This window comes from Phocoena sinus, chromosome 17, assembly GCF_008692025.1.
Source record: "Phocoena sinus isolate mPhoSin1 chromosome 17, mPhoSin1.pri, whole genome shotgun sequence".
In the NCBI taxonomy this organism is placed as follows: Eukaryota; Metazoa; Chordata; class Mammalia; order Artiodactyla; family Phocoenidae; genus Phocoena; species Phocoena sinus.
The window spans coordinates 30,090,300-30,110,570 of record NC_045779.1 but is presented as its reverse complement, the minus strand read 5'-3'; the positions used below and the strand labels follow the sequence as shown (position 1 = coordinate 30,110,570).

The window sequence follows — 20,271 nt, the reverse complement described above, 5'->3', positions numbered from 1 at the left end:
TGGAACAAATTGCTTCTGAGCAATGAATTACATTTCCTCAAAGTGATATTCATCAAACGTACTGTCTCTCTGTTATGGGCTGAATAGTATCTCCTCAAAAATTCACGTTGAAGTTCTGATCCCCCTACATCAAAATGTGACCTTATTTGGAGATAGAGTCTTTAAAGAGGTAAGTTAAAACAAGATCACTGAGGTGGGCCTTAATCTAATATAACTGGTGTCCTTACAAGAAGAGAAAATTTGGACACAAACATGAACAGAGTAAAGACACTGTAAAGACACAGGAAGAGGAAGACCATCCACAAGCCAAGAAGAGAGACTGTTCCTTTACGCACAGCTTTCAGAAGAAATTACCCTTACTGACATCTTGATATCAGACACCTAGCCTCCAGTATAAATTTATGTTGTTTAAGTCACCCAGTCTGTGGTACTTTGTTATGGCAGCCCTAGCAAACTAATACACTCTCTCTGCTTAATTCTAATGTAATTATCATTATGAATCTGAGGTGGATGTTTAGGCTATTGGGAATGCAAAGCATTATGTCTCATTTTTCACTATATTTTCCAAGAACATCATTAATCTAATCAAATAGTAAAATACTAATTTAAAAAAAAGAATCACCAGAAGAACAGAAAAAGGAAAAAGTAGTTACTTCACAGTGCAGAACTACATGTGAGGACTTTGGGAGAGTTGCTTTATATATAAGCCTTTATGCACATTTTGTTTTTTCATCATTTGCCTGTATTACTTTGACAAAAGTTAGATAGAAGAGATAGGTGGGTGGGTAATTAGAAAGAAAGAAAAATAAACAAACCAATGGGTAATGTGATCACATTTAAACAATCATTTAAACAATTTAAATCAACAATGAAGTTTTGTTTAATTCTCACTTATAAGTTATTCACAGGGGTATTTTGACTCTCTAAAGTTCATAAACAGAATTCAAATCATCCAAGCAGAAGTAATTTGCTGCTTTTAAGCCAAAGCCCTGACTAGCTAGAGTTGCCTCTAGGAATTAACAAGAACGAAATCCTGATTAAGCAACTAATTGGCTTGTCTACTAATGAAAAGAAAAACAAAGTACATTTCTCTACCTCCAGACACAGAGTCATAAAAACAGAAGTTTTCAGAACCACCTTAAGGATGTTTAAATCCCTGACAATAAGATTCAACAAGGTGAAGCCTAGTGACAGGAGCGATGAGAATAAACAAAGTTCTGATCCAAGCAGCGAGTCACAGCAACCCACGAGACAGGTATGCTCCCCACATCCCTAAATCAGTCTTGATTCTAATCATTTCTTGTCTGGGGAGGGATTTTAATAAACACTATGATGTGTGATTTCTCTGCAGTTTTACTTGCTACCATCTGGGTCATGGACTGTTTGTCTTTGGGGTTTATCCTTATCATTTTATACATACTGCATATATTGGCTTTAGAATGGAATAATAAATGTTTAGAAGACCCTATTATGATTTGGAAAAGCAAAGTAAGACTTCTCCTTGCTGATTTTCACTTCTACCATCATCCAAAATGAAATCATTTCTCAAATATTAAACTGGGTATATGATCTAGTTCCAACAGAGAATGTCAAAACATCCTGGTCTTAGGAAACTGCATTTTGACAGTAATTTCTCTAGACCAGGAGTTCTCAATAGGGAGTAGTTTGCACTCAGGACAATCAGCAACGTCTGAAGATATTTTTGGTTGTCACAGCCCAGGGGTAGGGAAGTTACTGTCATCTAAAGGGGAAAGGCCAGAAATGCTGTTAAATGCCCTAGAATGAACAGGAGAGCCCTTTACAACATAGAATTATCCAGTTCAAAATTTTAATATTGCCAAAGTGGAAGAACCCTTCTCTGGACAAATATTTTCACAAGTTCTAAGTCTGTTCATCTGTAAAATGAGGATGATACCTGCTTTGTAGCCTTGGTATACAAACTAGAGACAGTATAGATAAAGCATATAGTAGGGAATTCCTAAGTGGTAATTATTATCATCATCACTATTAATAATTTGTGTTCTTATGACAGATTTAAGTCCAAATGGTAATTATATGATCAATATTCACTTACAGCTATTTATAGAACAATTTTCATGAATTGCTCACTAGATTTACCTAAAAGCACTATGTAAGATTTTTAGAGCAAGAATTATTTTCACATCTAAGAGAACTGGATGAGAGATGTCAAATACAAACAGGAAGGTACCTCAGGGACTAGCCTAGCATGGTCTAATGATTCAGGTTTAAATGAGCATAGAGTATAAAAAATACCAAGATTACCTAATGTTGGCCCTAGAAAATTTGCCTTCCTTTTCTGATTAACATTGACTGTTTCTGCAGTGGAAAGAAGTGGAGAATGTTCTTTATGAGAGTGCCCTTGACTTTTCTAATACTTGTGTCAAAATAAATAATCTCATACTTTAAAAGTTACTTATATGTTTAAAAACTTATAGACTATCACAAATGTTGAGCTGGGTACTTCCCTTCAACTAGCCTTGTTGTGTTTTTCTCTGGGAAAGTCATTACAGTGATGTATGCCAACTTACCATCATGATTATTTTCCTGCAGAGCACATAAAAATAGCTAATACATTATTCTCTTGGAGAACATAGTAGCTAACAGAAATTACTATGTACCAAGCAAGGTGCTATCCCTTTCCAAGCACTGCTGTATTGAATTCTCATGGGCCCTGTTATAATTTGCTACTTACACACAACTTACAAATTGCAGAGTCTGGATCAGAACCCTGTTCTATCTGACTTTAGTACCCGAGAGCTAAATCACTAGGTTATATTGATACAAAACAGAAGGCAAAATGAGCAGAAACTCCTTAGAGAGTTGTGTTTCCTTCAGAAACATTAATATTGGAGAGCTACTCAGACTAGACACAAGTAGGGCAGCTCTTAGACACATCCTGTGCCATTCCTGACAGCCATAATTTGTGGATGTTAATCAGGAAGTCTGCTGGCATCACGTATATTAAAAGTCATATTGGGGAATTATTTGCAACTACTCTTTCCAGTAACATGTTGGTAAAAGAAAAATAGTTTTTCTCCAGTTTCAAATATGCTAAATGTTAAAAATGACACAAAGTTAAAGCCCTCTTTTCATCTACAGAATATAACCTTTTAAAATGACATTTAAACAACATATTTCTGAAATACAAATCGATTATTTGAGTCATATAAGAAATCTATGAAAGAATAAATCAATTTACATTGTATTTTAAGTGTCATTTAAATAGTTAATTCTCAAACTAAAATATCATATGTAATTCAAATTTGTCAATAACCATGAAATCAAAAACTGCAAACTCAGACTAGTACAAACTCTCTCTCATACTCCAGAATAAGACACTATTCACATAAAACTACATTTATGTACAATAAAACTATGATGGAAATGTTTCTGAATAACATGATGTAAAAGTATTTGATTGAAGTCAGAAGGCTTTATCACTACTTCATAATCTATCCAGGGATCCATACTTTTCTAGCCACTTAATCAATTTCCTATTCAATAATATAAGAATAATAATCGCTGCCTTGCCTAACACATATGAGTCTTAAATTAAATCATCTGATCAATTTGCTTTCCAGTTTAAAATGTTTCTGACATACAGTGTCTGAAAATAATGTCAAACTTCACATCAAGGCTTAAAAGACTCTCCAAATCCCTTCCTACTTCACTAGCCTCATCTTCTCACCCTTTTTCCCTTCCAAGCACTTCTGTAGTCTCCCTTCACCTACATACACCTTAGGCTTTTGCTAAACATACGTCCACTGCCCGTAATATTTTCCATGCCTTGTCCATCTGGAAAACAAAAATCTCATCTTGATTTGTAAATTCAGGAGTCACTTCCTTTTGAATAGTGTCCTTCCTTTCCCTTCAACTCTGGAAGAACTGACCACTCCCCTTTATGCCCCACCTCTAGCATCTACTAACATTGTGTCATCACCGATAACATTTCATGTCAGTTGCACTGGTGTGTGTTTGTTCCCCCTATGTGGCTGTGAGCAGCTTGGGAGCCAAACTTTCTATGCTCTAACCTTATATCTTATTTTACCCTGTCCCCATGGGAAAATCTTCAGGTGTACACTGGCCACATCCAGTGAGATATACTTATATTTCAAAGGAAAGCTTAAATGTTAAGATAAATGATGAGATAGACGCAAATGAAATCATGGAATGTAAAAGGAAGAGAGTTATGAGTAAAGACACCAAGGTACTTTCTTCTTTCCATCATTTTACATTCTACCTCTAAAGACCTAGACTGGGGCCAATGCTCTGGGTGAAGGAAGTTAGAACCAGGCTGTAGGAAGTTAGAACCAGAACTGGGAGAAACATGTGCCTGGGAGATGCAGCAACCACAGTGAAAAAAACAGACTGCGGTCAACAAACTGTGGAGATTGAAGTTGATTATTCAATAATAGAGCCAAGAACATTCATTTAAGTGTAAGAATTATCATTTTTAGTATATCATAAACAAATGATCAGTTTTAATGACTGGCTTGATAATGGAATGAAAAGCTCTTATATTTTACATTCAACTTCATTTTATGTAAAATCACATGTACTATCTCTATTTTTTTCTCAAAGGGAGAAAACAAAAATGAAAAGAAATCTCTCAAAACCAAGATGCCTCCAGTTTCAGCTAAAGAGTCATACACCAAAATTCAAGGTAAGAACCCAAATCAGCAGAAAAAAACCCTAAAAAGTAAAATGTATATTTCTCTGAAATGTATTGTCTGATGAAACACCTGTCCTTGACTAGGTAAATTATGTAGGGTCACACTTGAGATTATTTGAAGATCTGGATATTTATAAAAATTATTTCTTCATTCAGTCAGTTATTCAATAGATGCTTTTTTATCACGTACCACGTGCCAGGCCCTGTTCTGTGGGTTGGAGATATAGTGGTAAAGAATATGGGCCAAATTTGTGTTAACATAAGTGTATAGTGAACAATGAAATTTCAGGTAAGTGTTATAAAAACATTAAAATAGATGTGGGTTATACATGTTTAAAGGTTCTGTTCTCTTCGCCCTTGAAACTCCATTAGAAATCTTATCTACTCCTAGGGCTACCACATTCACTTCTACATTGATGATTCCAAATTCATATCAGACCAATTTCTTTTTTAAGACCCTGTCCAATATTTTCCAGGTAACCACTGGACAAATATACCTGTATGTTCTGCTGCCATCCTAAAGAAAGCATGTCCAAAATTTAATTCCTTATCTTCCCCTTCAAATAAGCTCCCTCTCCTGATTTATTTCTATTCCTGGTTCTATTATTTTTTCAGTCTCTCAAAACCTAATTCATGTTTATTCCTCTATCTAGGCTGTTCTATAAAGGAAATTAGTCACCAAATCTCCTTTCATAATGGCCCTCAAACCCACTTCATTCCTTTCCAATTCCACCACTAATGCCATCTTTATTAGTAACTCATGCCTACATGACTCCCAGGCTCTAAGTGATCTCTTCTGATTAGGACTCTTTCACCCAATCTCTCCCCTTTTCATCCAGCCCCAACAGTATTAGCAGATTACTTTCCATTAATCATTATTTTGATCTCACGTCTCTGTTAGTCTCTTCTAAAGAGCCTTAAGTGCCTCAATATTGCCTGCAGGACAAAATCTAAATTACTTCATCTGATTTGGTAGGATCTAATGAAATCTATTACCAGCTCCTCTCCTATTTCTCCTGAGTATTAACACTACATTATCACCAATAAAACATAAAAATGATAGAAGAATCACTAGAACAGAATGTGCTACTCTTAAATAATGAAAACATACAATTATTGTTACAAAACTAGAGTAAATATTTTGCTTTTCATCTATTAGAAAGGTAAATGTATGATAATTTTTACTAGAACAAATTTTGGAGCTGAAGCACAATTGAGTTTTTGCTAGCCAGAATTTCTATCTCTAAGGAGGAAAAATAAGAAACATGTGAAAATTACAGGCAAGATTGTAAATAAAGAAGCAAATCACAAGAAAGGTTGTAAGTAAACAAATTCCTCTATAGGAATATCCCCACAATCAAATACTGAAGAAATGGTCCCATTGTCATTATACTTGACTGCTCATATTTAAAAGAAAAACAAAGAACCTATGTGAAGAAAATAACAATTTAACAGAGAAATGTAGAATAATCTTGAATAACTGGAGGAAAATAATATGTTCCCAGTTTGGAGGGTAACATTATAAAGATACAGATCTAGTTTTGTAAATAATTCATACTTCTATTTTCATGATCTCCTCTCTACCCACTTTCAACAATATATTTTTAAAAACAAAGGAAGAAAATTCACTTTAGTTTTCTTGATTTTATTTATTTATTTACTTATTTATTTGGAAGTACAGATCTAGGTTTTTATTGTTCTGATTAGAATGTAGAGAATACTTACTGTGTCTATAGAGATCAGCTGGGTTTTTTCACTTTCTTTTGCATTTTCATCTCAGCCAAGAAGACAGCAAAATAGTGTCTTCCAAACAGTCATCATTTACTTACTTGAGGAGAAAGAAAAAAAAAGTAAATGTTCTATAATGTTTTTCAACATGAATGCAGTTTAATATTACCTCCTAACTGATTACTAAAGCTAGGCTCTTCAATTGTTAGATTATTTGATTTTAAATGTTTACAATGATGTATCACTGAAAGAGAAGCATTTAATAATCATAAAGGCTCCATTTCTGATAAAAGTTCACACACATATATTACTTCCACAGATAGTAAGACTCCTATACCAAGAGGATATAATAAAAAAAAATGTGTTCTTGACATTTTTTTCCCTCCCACCTCAACAAAAACAAAACATCAACCAAAAGACACCTCTCTTGATTCCACTTCCTCTTTGGCTATTGCCTCATTCCCATATTCTCCTTTAGAGTAAGACTGCTTGAAATAGCTATCTATACTTGTAGTCTCTGATTCCTGTTGTCTCTTTCTCTTTTTTATTTTTTTATTGAGTATAGTTGATTTACAATGTTGTGTTAATTACTGCTGTATGGCAAAGTGACTCAGTTTTTTATATATATATATATATATATATATATACACATATATGTATATATACATGTATGTATATACATATGTGTATATGTATATATATACATATGTATATATACATATATACATATGTATATATATATACATTCTTTTTCATATTATTTTCCTTTATGGTTTATAAGATACTGAATATAGTTCCCTGTGCTATACAGTAGGACCTTGTTTATCCATTCTATATATACCAGTTTGCATCTGCTAATCCCAAACTCCCAATCCATCCCTCTCCCATTCCCTCCCCATTGGCAACCACCAGTCTATTCTCTATGTCTCTGATTCTGTTTCTGTTTCATACATAGGCTCATTTGTGTCATACTTTAGATTCCACATATAAGTGATATCATATGCTATTTGTCTTTCTCTTTCTGACTTACTTCACTTAGTAAGATAATATCTAGGTCCCTCCATGTTGCTATAAATGGCATTATTTGGTTCTTTTTATGGCTGAGTAGTATTCCATTGTATATATGTACCACATCTTCCTTATCTATTCATCTGTCGATGGACATTTAGGTTTTTTTCATGTCTTGGCTATTGTGAATAATGCTATAAACATAGGGGTGCATATATATTTTTGAATTATAGTTTTGTCTGGATATATGCCCAGGAGTGGGATTGCTGAATCAAATGGCAATTCTATTTTTAGTTTGCTGAGGAAAACTAGTTAGTTTAGTTTTAGTTTTGCACAGTGGCTGCACCAACTGACATTCCCACCAACAGTGTAGGAGGGTTCCCTTTTCTCCACACCCTCTCCAGCTCTTGACATCTTTTTATCAACAGCATTATTTAATCTTCAAATTTTTCAAAAGGAGTAGAAGGTTCTTCTGTAGATCATATAAGAATTTTCATTGCATACAATGAACTGTTGGTTAACAAATGGAGGTATTGAGGAAGAGAGAAACACCCTACAGTAGAAATCAACTCTGCATATCCAAAGGAAGAAAAAAGCACAGATTTGTCAAGATAATTCAAACTATAATTCTGTTTTATTTTGAGTTATTTTAATTTTTTTATTGACGTATAGTCGATTTACAATGTTGTGTTAGTTGCTGGTGTACAGAAAAGTGATACAGTTATACATATTTATACAAAAATAAAGAATATTTCATATTCTTTTCCATTATGGTTTATCACAGGATATTGAATATAGTTCCCTGTGCTATACAGTAGGACCTTGTTATTTATCGATTTTATATACAGTACTTTATATCTGCTAACCCCGAACACCTAATTTATCTCTCCCACAGCCCTTTACCCCTTTGGTAACCATAAGTTTGTTTTCTGAGTCTGTAAGTCTGTTTCTGTTTTGTAAGTAAGTTTATTTATGTCATATTTTAGATTCCACATATAAGTGATACCATACGATATTTGTCTTTCTCTTTCTGACTTACTTCACTTAATATGGTAATCTCTAGGTCCCTCCATGTTGCTGCAAATGACATTATTTCATTTTTTTTTAAGGCTAAGCTGTATTCCATTGTGTATATATACACCACATCTTCTTTATCCATTCATCTGTAGACATTTAAGTTGCTTCCGTGTCTTGGCTACTGTTAAAAGTGCTGCTGTGAACATTAGGGCATGCATGTATCTTTTTGAATTAGTGTTTTCATTATTTCCAGAATTGCTGGATCATATGGTCATTCTATTTTTAGTTTTCTAAGGAACCTCCATACTGGTCTCGATAGTGGCTGCATCAATTTACATTCCCACCAACAGTGTAGGAGGGTTTTCCCTTTTCTCTACACCCTCTCCAGCATTTGTTATTTGTAGACTTTTAAATGGTGGCCATTCTAACTGGTGTGAGGTGATACCTCATTTTATTTTGATTTGCATTTCTCTAATAATTAACAATGTTGAGCATCTTTCTGTGTGCCTATTGGCTATCTGTATGCCTTCTTTGGTGAAATGTCTATTTAGGTCTTCTGCCTATTTTTTGATTGGGTTGTTTGTTTTTTCATTATTGAATTGTATGAGCTGTTTGTATATTTTTGAAATTAAGCCCTTGTCAGTCACATTGTTTACAAGTATTTTCTCCCAGTCTTGTAGGTTGTCTTTTTGTTTTGTTTATGGTTTCCTTTGCTGTATAAAAGTTTGATTTGGTTCCATTTGTTTATTTTTGTTATTTCTATTGCCTTGGGAGCCTGACCAAAGAAAACATTGGTACGATGTTGGTACGATTGGTATGATTTTTGTCAGAGAATGTTTTGCCTATGTTCTATTCTAGGAGTTTTAAGGTGTTGTATCTATATTTAACTCTTTAAGCCATTTCAGTGTGATGGTATGTTCTAACTTCACTGATTTACATGCAACAGTCCAACTTTCCCAATATTACTAGCTGAAGAGACTGTCTTTTCTCCAGTGTATATTCTTGTCTCCTTTGTGGATGATTAATTGATTGTAGGTGTGTGGTTTTATTTCTGGGCTCCCTTCTGTTCCATTGATTCATATGTCTGTTTTTGTACCAATACCACACTGTTTTGATTACTGTAGCTTTGTAGTATTGTCTAAAGTCTGGGAGGGTTATGCCTCCTGCTTTGTTCTTTTTCCTCAAGATTGCTTTGGCTATTCTGGGTCTTTTATGGTTCCATATAAATTTTAGGATTATTTGTTCTAGTTCTGTGAAAAATGTCATGAGTAATTTGATAGTGATCACACTAAATCTGTAGGTTGTTTTGGCTAATATGACCATTTTAACAATGTTAATTCTTCCAATCCAAGAGGATGATATATCTTTCCATTTCTTTAAATCACTTTCAATTTCATTTATCAATGTTTTATAGTTCTCAGCATATAAGTCTTTCACTCCCTTGATCAGGTTCATTCCTAAGTACTTTATTTTTTCATGAGATTTTAATATTATGAGTTATTTTATAATAGTGATGGTTTCAAATCTGTAGTTCTCACATAAAAATACAACCTTGATGGCATGAAACCAAGAATCACATCTTTGGGATTACAAGTTTATTCTTATTCTTGTTATACTCTATTCAAAGTGTGTTTGTAATCTTAATATTTCCTGGCTGGTAATAAAAGCTCTTTCATGGAAACTTCATTTAATAGAGGAACTATTTGAGTGGGAAGGAAAAAAAATAGTTTCATTTAAATTTGCAGACTTAGCATGTCTTCAGAGACTTTAATAGGAATAACAGTTATATTTGAGATATTTTGTTTTGAAAAAGCAAAATTATTACTGTTTAAATATAGCCTCTTATACATGGTTGGTATTTCTATGTTCTTCACTTCAAAACATGCAGGTGCAATGTCATAATATCTGCAGATGTTGATTTCTGATTATAGAACTCTTATCTTCTGCAGAGCCTGGTTTAATTTATATCTGCCATAGAAATGAAGAACGCAACATATTTTTGATTCAAATAAAGATAACTTACTAAAGTCCTCTTGTGATTACAATCATTTTTCTTAGGTTTCCACTTCACTTATATTACATTAAATGTTTCTTTAAATTAATGTTTTGGTACCGGCATAGGATATGTAAATGACTTACCTAGTGATTTATGATGCCGTAAAGTGACTCTATTTGTGTGGAAGTGGATCAAAGTTTGGTGCCCATAACTTGTATGGCTTGGTAAGCTCAATAATGCCCCTCAAGGTATCCATACCCCAACTCCCCAAACCTATGAATTTGTTACCTTACATCCGAAAAAATTGCTGATATGATTATATTAAAGATCTCGAGATGGTAAGATTATTCTGCGTTATCCAGGGGGCCTCAATGAGGTCAAAGGGTCTTTATAAGAAGACAAAAGGGCCAAAGGCAGAAGAAGGAGATGGGATGATGGAAGCAGAGGTTGGATTGATGCATTCTGAAGATGGGGGAAGGGACCATGAACCAAGGAATTCAGGCAGCCTCTACAAGCTGGAAAAGATGAGGAAACAGATTCCCTCCTAAAGCCTCCAGAAGGAATGCAGCCTGTCTTAGACTTCTGACTTACAGAACTGTAAGTGAATAAATCTGTGTTGCTTTAAGCCATTAAATTTGTGGTAATTTGCTACAGAAATAGAAAACTAACATATATGGCTTTAAAATACTCCACACTTTCAAAGTCACAATTAAGAAAATGACATTTTCAGTCCAAACAATCATACAATTAATACTAAAGGCAGTATTTTGTACTAGAAAAAACAGAGTTTGACACCCCTGAATTCAAATTATTACTCTGCTACTTAACTAGTTTTGTGTGACCTTAGTTGGTCAAGATATTTAACATCTCTGACTCTTAGCTTGCTTGTGTATAAAATAAGGATAATACTGTCATCACTAGGTTGTGGGTATGAATTTAATTAATATACATAAAGCATTTAGCATCGAGGTTGGTAAATTCCAATGTTGATAGAAATCAGATAGCTTAAACGAGGATCACGTATGCCCTGTCTAAAGTGCCAGAGGTCACTCGGCTCCGACCAATAGCTGTCATGCAGGGAAGAGGGTTAAGTGCTGCCAGACATTTCATCTTCAGTCTAGAGAGACTGCAAATACAAATCTTAACTTGAAATTTCCCAGTTTTTAAACATTGACTTTTTAATTTTTAAATATTCCTTTATTTTACATCATTGAAAGAAAACTGAATTCTTGTCAAATTTAGCCCATACTACCATTCTGTGGCCTCTAACCAACCACATGTAGGTACTCCATGTAGTTAAAACCTGTGGACATTGACAACACTCGACAAGATGTTTTTAGTTATCCTCTTAGTCTTCCCTTCTTTTCCAGTCATGCTCTCCAGCCCAGACTTTGTGTTGCAAACAGACTACAAGTGTGGGGTCCTCCCTGCGCCTTCTGAGCCAAATCGCTCTCCACAACCAAGATCCCAGCGTGCCAGGTTCAGCAAAGTTCCAGGTCTGCAGAGGCATCCCAGGCCTTGCCAGTCCCCCACCATCTATCCAAACTGACCTAGCCTGCATCTCAGCCAACTCAGTTTGAACAGACATCCAGAGAGCTAAAAAACAAACAGACAAAAAACGGCTCTAGGGCTTCCCTGATGGCGCAGTGGTTGAGAGTCCGCCTGCCGATGCAGGGGACACGGGTTCGTGACCCGGTCTGGGAAGATCCCACATGCTGCGGAGCGGCTGGGCCCGTGAGCCATGGCCGCTGGCCTGCGCGTCCTGAGCCTGTGCTCCGCAACGGGAGAGGCCACAACGGTGAGAGGCCCGCTTACCGCAAAAAAAACAAAAACAAAAACAAAAACAAAAACAAAAAAACAAAACGGCTCTAGAGCTAAAACTTCTCTAAAAAATAAATTATTAAAATATAGAGAGAAAAAAGGAGGGAAAATCCTAGCTTGTTTAAACACGAGACCACTCTTTAGTCCTTAGTAGTAACAATTAACTTATTCAACTTAACTTGTCTTATGTAGAATAGGAAAATAGGCAGACTGTCTACTGAAATTTAATTTACAAGTATCAGTAAAGACTTCCCTATGTAAACAGACTGGCAGGCATGAGAGGACCTACTATGGCTAATTTTAGCAGTATAGTCCACTTTGTGACTATTGGTCCTATTCACCAGCCAAGGGCTAAGTTGGGAATATAGAAACTACATCAGCAAAAAAAAGAATGAAATTTTTTATCAAAATTACTCAAGCATGTTTCTCTGCTTCATCCCAAAAGAAAGTCTTATACAGTATACAATTAGAATTATAGAACTCAATAAGAAATATTCATTCAAAACTAATACCTAATGTGATGATGAACAAAAGAAATGAGAAATGAATAAACTTGGCATGTGAAATTTCTGAAAACTTAGTCTAGAAAAAAGATAAGTAACATGGGCTTTGCAGTTTGAAACGATGAAGAAAATTCCCAACCATGCTGAGGACATGCTGGGACATAGGCATAATCAGGGCACCTTGGGTGGCAAGGGCTCATCGTAAGAAAACTTGTGGATAACTGGAACTGAAAAAGTGTTCAGGGGATGGAAGCAGCTGTAGGAGCTAATTACTCTCTCTGACTCTTGTTCACAGTCAACATGGCTTCGTTTCTCAAGACTGTTGTGTTTCTCTATATATATCTACTCTGGACTGCTCTCTTTCCATCTACTCTTTTCCCAGTCCATATTCCAGAGAGAGCAGTCTATATGACTTAGGTAACAACCATTGTTCCCACGGGGCAGAGCCTTCATGGTGACCATATATATCGGTCACCAGCCAGCATGGATCGCTACCTTCTTCAGGTCAGGTGCCCAGCTGTGTGCACAATCAGGAACCATTCCTGCATGTGATACAGCAGAGATGGAGAGAGCAATAACAGCTAAAGGAGAAGTTAGGCAGAGAAATCATACACTATTTTAAATATCAAACAGAAGAGGAGACTATGATAAAATATCTCAGTGTCCACTTATTTTTTAAACTAAAATCTTGAGACTCACCAAAGTGGGTGTTTTCACTTTTTTTTCTTTTTTCTTTTTTTTTTTTGGATAAAATGCCTTTTTTTTTTGCAGTTTTCATGATTTAAATATATTTGCATAATTCAATTACATCAAACTCTGTGTTTTTAGTCTTCTTTCTGCTAAAGAATATATCTGATTTGTAGGAAATCGCATTCTGCTTTCCTGATCCCTGGAACTCTTTTAAGTAAATAGAAGTTCCTGTATGCCCCACATACATCAATGCTGTGTAGACCTGAAGGAGTTAATGTATATTTTTTGAAAAAAAGATCATTTTAATTTACCCTAGTCTGGCTGGTGGAACACTTTGTATTTATATTGTATTTTTCTCGAACGGAGGCTTTATCTAATCCCCACAGAAATCCCCATGACAAAAGTATTCCTCATTTTATGGATGAGGAAACTGTTACAGAAAAGCGACTTATCCAGAGTCACCCAGAGAATTAGTGATGTTAGGATTAGAGCTCTCTCTTCAGTACCCAGTACCAGTAACTCACCACATTCCTTAATACCTGTATGTAAAATGCATTTTCTAAATGAATTAATCCCAACAAAAGGTCTCTGAAACCAAGCATGCCATTGAGAGAGGACAGGATTCCTTGATCCTGACACAGTACCAAAGTTACCTTAGATGGATCTGTATTCTTTTTGCTTTGCAGTTATTCATTTCTTTACTTGTGATGATGTACCTTAAAGCAAAATCTGCCTAAATGTAAAAATTCCTTCAGGACTTGTTAGCATGTTAAGGCTGCCTGGAGGAACTCTAACCTCTGAGTAGGTTCAAGGATCCCATCCTAGCTCTTTTGGCACAGGCTTCTGCCTGTACACATCCAGCAATGGGGTTTTTGCTGCCTCACAAAAATGTATGTTTCACTGTTAGACAAGTTGAGTTGTTAGAATGTTTGGGGTTTTGTTTGTTTTTCTGTTTTGTAAATCCCATCGATGGATCCCTCTTATGCCTTCTGGAATACATGAAATAATTTTATTTTCCTGTCTACGTAACAGCCCTTCAAAGAATTGCAAATAACTGCTAGCTCGCTAGCTAGTCTTCAATACCTTAGCTAAAGAACATAAGTTCCTCAACCATTCTTCTAATAGGATGGTTTCCAGAACTCTCACCTACTGATTCCTTCTAGATTTTTATAGATTGCTTGAGCACTTCTTAGTATAAAGTACTCCATTTTTCTATGCTATGGCATTTAAGGCACTCCATCAGATTCCATTGTGTATGCACTGCTACAATATTTGTCAACTTCCTCCATGTCATTTGACAATCTACAAAGATGTAATAAAATTTCAAGTGTGATCAAGGTGCTGTAATTAAAATTATTCTAAGAAAATATATATTCTAGCAACTACAAAATTAATCACAAGCTGAGACAAAAATACAATCTTGGGTGCCAGAAAATAATCATTAATCATACACTTCTTAAAACTGTGTTATTCATTTTTAACTCCAAATGTTCATTCATTAAGATGAAAATAATAGTATCATTTATGCATCTAATGAAAGTACTCAGACTTAGTCTTTAATAATTCATCTAACATCTAGCACTCAGGTATTGTTGGTGTCTAATAAAAGGAGATTTGTTTCTGAGACAGAGCCCACAATGTATTTGGTGTTTTAAGAATTAGAAATTTAACTAAGTGATATCATCACCTGCACGAGGTATTCCAACCAATGAAAGCATTTTTAGGTCTTCTTTTTACATTCATCCAAAAAAGGGCCAATTGAATCAATGCCTAATTAACAACCTTATTGCCAAATTAATTTCTTTCTTTGAATCCCTCCTTTTCCAGCAATTATTTAGTGACAGTGATAAAATGTGGAAGTTTAATGGCTTTCTGTATCAATTATTTCCTCTCTTAAAGAAGAAAGCATGTGTTTCACACCTGTGCAGGCCTCCAGCATGCGCAGTACCAGGGGGTCAAACAGTTTGAAAGTGTATTACAGAGGCCCAGAGTGAGATGCTGCCAGGCTGGAGACAGAATCAGCCAGGTGTGTGGAGAGCAAACTCAGTACTCACTCTTGCACATTCAATAAAAGCAACCATATCAGAACCCTTTGATATCTGCCACGGGCACACATTCCAGGGCAGAATTTGACCAAGTGCACGGATGTGATCTGGCAATTGCTACACAATGTGCAAAGAGCACAGTTGGCAGAAAGACTTATTCTATTCATTTGGGCAGCTGCAAAAAAGGGAATCCTGCTGTCCATGTGTGAAGCTGGGGAGTACCATGTGTAGTTCACAAAACTTTACCCAGATACCAAAGCAAGATTTGCCACGTATTTTAGATTTCTCTTTCATGATGAGGATGATGCAAACAATCTGACCATCTGTTCCCACAAACAAATAACATGCTGCATGGATAAAAAGACACCCATATTGACTATAGTTGATGGAGATCCTTTTGTTTTAGGTCCTCATGGGTATTTTTTCAAGTTGTTCTGCCTTGAATCCAAGAATGGAAATAACTGGTTTCTCATCTTCATGGGACTTTTTAACTTCATGGGAGAATCACAGATTGGAATCTGCCTACCAGAATCACCTAATTCTGAAAGTGTTAGTGTTCAACTTTTTAAATTGCTTTGCCTCACTCTTCTACATTGCCTTTGTCCTGAGGGATATGGAGCTTTTGCGTCAGAGGTTGGGTACTCTCCTGATTACCTCTCAGATCCTTAACCAAATTGTAGAATCTCTTCTTACTGGTTCCAAAAGAAGCAGCATGTGCAGGTGAAGAGGAAGGTGCAGGCTTTAAAGGCAGACATAGATGCTACATTATATGAACAGGTCGTTCTGGAAAAGGAAATGGGAACTTACTCGGGCACCTTTGATGATTACTTGGAGTTATTCCTGCAGTTTGGTTATGTGAGCCTTTTCTCCTGTGTTTACCCACTGGCAGCTGCCTTCGCTGTGCTAAATAATCTCACTGAAGTTAATTCAGTTGCCTTAAAAATGTGCAGGGTCTTCAAACGCCCATTCTCAGAACCTTCAGCCAATATTGGTGTATGGCAGGTAATTATTTGAGAAAAAATTATTTCTTTAAAAAAAAACAGAATGAGACATTGTGATTTTTTTTAAAAAGCTATGATAGAAGATTTATTTTATAATAAAATGCTTATCCACAAAGCAAATTAGGCTATAATTAACTTCTGAAATAGCCTAGACTTGTCATAATAGAGCATCATTTTAGAAGGGCTTGGTAATGTCTAGAAGAGACCTGGTAAGGTGCGAAGATCTACTTAAAGTTAGTTTAATCCAAATGTTATGAGAATAAACAAAGATTACTTATTAGAATGGAAGAAAAGAACTATTGCAAAACAACTGGTCATGTAATTGGTACTAGCAGAAAAGTAACAGCAAATGTAATACCTATGCTGTGGCTTGAATGAGCGATGGAAGAGGACGATGCAGCTTATGCTCATGTGCCTCTATAAGAAACAGTCACTAAAAGCCTCTTAAGGAATACTCTGTTTTACAGATTCTGCCTGTTTTATATTCAGGAGGGTTTTTTCTGAATTATTTTACTCATTTTTTCATGCTCTATTTAAATCCTAATATTCTTTGGAGGACAGGTGTCCCTAGAAATGTATACATGCACAAAATGGCTCATAGCCTTTTTTTTGGTCAGACTCCTTTAAGGAGCTCATGTTAACCCTAGATCTTCTCCATGGAAAAAAATGCATATATAGCATACAGTCTCAAAGGTTCTAATCCATGATTGTACAGGACATCCATGGCCAGAGGTTAAGAACTCTCTGCTTTAAAATATCGTACAGTGATTGCCCCCAATATTTGTAGATATAGGAAAAAGATTTGGCTATCACTTTCTTAGGCAGCAATACATGGAACAATGTCAAAAATCTGAAAAGTGATTGAGGGGGTAGATAAAAAGAAATGGAAAAATATAGCTTGATCCAAATACACAGGGAAAATTCTCTCATTTCTATCAAAAGCCTCTTAGTAAAAAATGACATATGGAAAGTGTGTGTTTCCTATCTTCCAGCCAAAATTAGTATAATTCCAAAATAAAGGTAGATAAGAGATGCAAAATGAAGAAAACTGTCTTGGGAAATTCAGGGGTTTATTCTTTCTTATTCATAAAATTTTTTTAATGGTAAGTAATGACTTGACTTTATGATTCATTTTATTCTTGAAACATGTTCCTGAAAAGTTCAGTATATTGAAAACTTTTAGATGGATCATAGAAATTGTCATATTAAAGGACTTGTATGGTGAAAACTTTTGTAAAGTAAGGGATCATACCCTGATTTATCAGTTTTGTAAGCCCAGACTTTCGATACTGTGTTGGCTTAAGTTTTAAAAATTATAATGTACTACAATAAAATAAGAATTATGATTTGGGCCTTCATTTCAACTTTCTAAGCACAGTACATCCACTTAAAAATAAATTAGAAACTGTGGATAATGGATTAAATTGTGTTCATTGTATTTCTTTGCTCCCTCTATATTTTCTTTTTATATTAATTTATTTATTTTCATTAAAATCTTCTCTAAAATCCAAATATTTAGCAGTGAATTGATTATTCTCTAGGTAAATTATAATTTAAACTATATTAATTGGAAATTGTATTTGTAGGTTTGAAGGAAAAAATTTAATCCTTGTACTGAAAATGAAGCTAGTACATATTAGTTTGCATTGCTTCTTCAGAAAAGATGTCACAGCTGAAAATGATCAAAGGAAAAATAAAGATTTTTATCAAAAAACAAAATTAGAATGCAAAATTTGAAAATAATGTCAATGACATCATTTCTGCCTATTTTATTTTTCTGAATTTTATGATGCATCAATTTCAGCCATAAATTATACTTTAGCAGAATCAAAACTGCCTTATGAATAATGGCTCCTTATTAATCTCAGCCTTGCTAATGTCAAAAAGAAATATACCATGTGAGACTTTTGTTGCACAACACACCAAATTTAAGCATATTTTTTCATCAGTGTGAAGGTGTCTGCAGGTTAACTCCTCCTGCATAAGGTCATACTTTGTTTAGAGGAATCCTAGGGGAGGTGTTCCTACGAAAACTATTCTAGAAAAACAAGCAGTATCTCTGTAACTTATGTTGTCCAATATAGCTGTATTAAGAGTGGCATATAGGGATTTCCCTGGTGGCACCATGGTTGGGAATCTGCCTGCCAATGCAGGGGACAGGGGTTCTATCCCTGGTCCACGAAGATCCCACATGTCGCGGAGCAGCTAACCCCATGTGCCACAACTACTGAAGCCCGCACACCTAGAGCCCGTGCTCTGTAACAAGAGAAGCCACCGCAATGAGAAGCCTGCGCAGGGCAACGGAGAGTAGCCCTCGCTTGCACAACTAGAGAAAGCCCGCTCACAGCAATGACGACCCAATGCAGCCAAAAATAAATTAATTAATTATTTTTTTTAAGTGGCATATATTCTTCTATCTATATGTTGTTTCTTTCCCATAGATAAAATCTGTGAGAAAAATACACTTGAAGACAAGACCACAAACCCTGACTCTCAAAATCCAGCAGAATCACCTGGAACAAAGCCAGAGCAGGAGGAAATGGGGACTGGGAAAGAAGGCCTGGTCAGGTGAGAACTCAATAAAACACATAATACTGCACTCAAAAATTCAAACACCTATCCCCCACTTTAGCTGAGCAAAGGTCAGGAGAACTACAATAGTCACATAATACAAGGGACCTGGGCCAGAACTAAAAGGTCGTTTCTGTCCAGTTCATTGTTCCTTACCAGCCTGCCATGGCCACTAACCAGGATCTCTAGGCAGCCATTTGTCCATAGGCCATAGCACACCAACAAAAACATTGTAGTCACATGTCTGAGTCATTAGTATCAGCTTGAAAACAGCTTACATATTTACTAGGCATGAATTTTTTTAAAAGGACTTGAAGAGAATGTATGACTCTTCTCTGAATTCATAAAGAAATGGCTATTCCAATTCTGTAAACATTTTATTGTTCCAGAAGATTGATTATTATTTCCCTTCATCTGCTAAAGAAAGTGTGGTATGATAACCAAGAATAATTACAGAAGCAGATAATCTTTTTGCCACTGAAGGAATACAGTTATATAAGTACTTCCTACAAAATTACTGGAAATATCACAAAGAAGATGGCAATGTCAGTGTGAATCAGTGAATCCACAATAAAGCCCAACAAGAAGCTCCTTCATCTGGCCACTTCTTAGCATGTTTATGTGCCTGCTGATCCAATTTGAATTGCTTGACTATAGTTAACGTAATTGCAATAAGTGTACCCTTCTTATTTAATAGGCAAGAAGAGTTGTCATTTATAAAGAAGTTAAAAGTACCTATTCCTCCCCCTCACCCCCCATTCCCACTTCTCTCTCAGCAGCTCTACTGTATTAAACTGTGTGCTGCCAATAGGTGTCACCATGATAATCTAGGACCCGGTGTATTAGGTTGAACAATAGGCATCAGAAAGAGTGCATTTTCATTAAGCATATATTTGACTATATATGAAAATAAACACAAGTTCACTCTACTGCACATACAAAAAAAAAAAGTTTGACAAAAATTAAGCCTGACATATTATTTAGGCAGAGGGAAGGTACTTAAACTCTGAAGTAAAGATTAGACTCTCACAACTGGGGTAAGTAATTATATTATTTCTTTAACTGTTGGTGTTTACAGATGATTTACAGTCCTGTTAGTGAGTCATTGTTGTCTTTACTCCACAGATAAGCAGCCAAGGCACAAAAAGGTTAATTAGTTTGCCTATAATCATAGGTCAGCTCTGCCAAGATCAGACTG

At 35.4% G+C, this 20,271-nt stretch overlaps 1 protein-coding gene across 1 annotated transcript in view; it reads left to right on the top strand.

Moving 5' to 3' along the window:
- Positions 1-1,144: 1,144 nt before the first annotated feature.
- The window catches only part of CNGB3 (cyclic nucleotide gated channel subunit beta 3), a 144,275-nt gene continuing 125,148 nt past the window's right edge, over positions 1,145-20,271 (top strand). The window contains exons 1-3 of the mRNA XM_032610162.1: positions 1,145-1,255; positions 4,603-4,684; positions 18,944-19,070. Of these exons, the coding sequence (XP_032466053.1) occupies positions 1,145-1,255; positions 4,603-4,684; positions 18,944-19,070 (320 nt within the window). The remainder of the gene's footprint in view (positions 1,256-4,602; positions 4,685-18,943; positions 19,071-20,271) is intronic.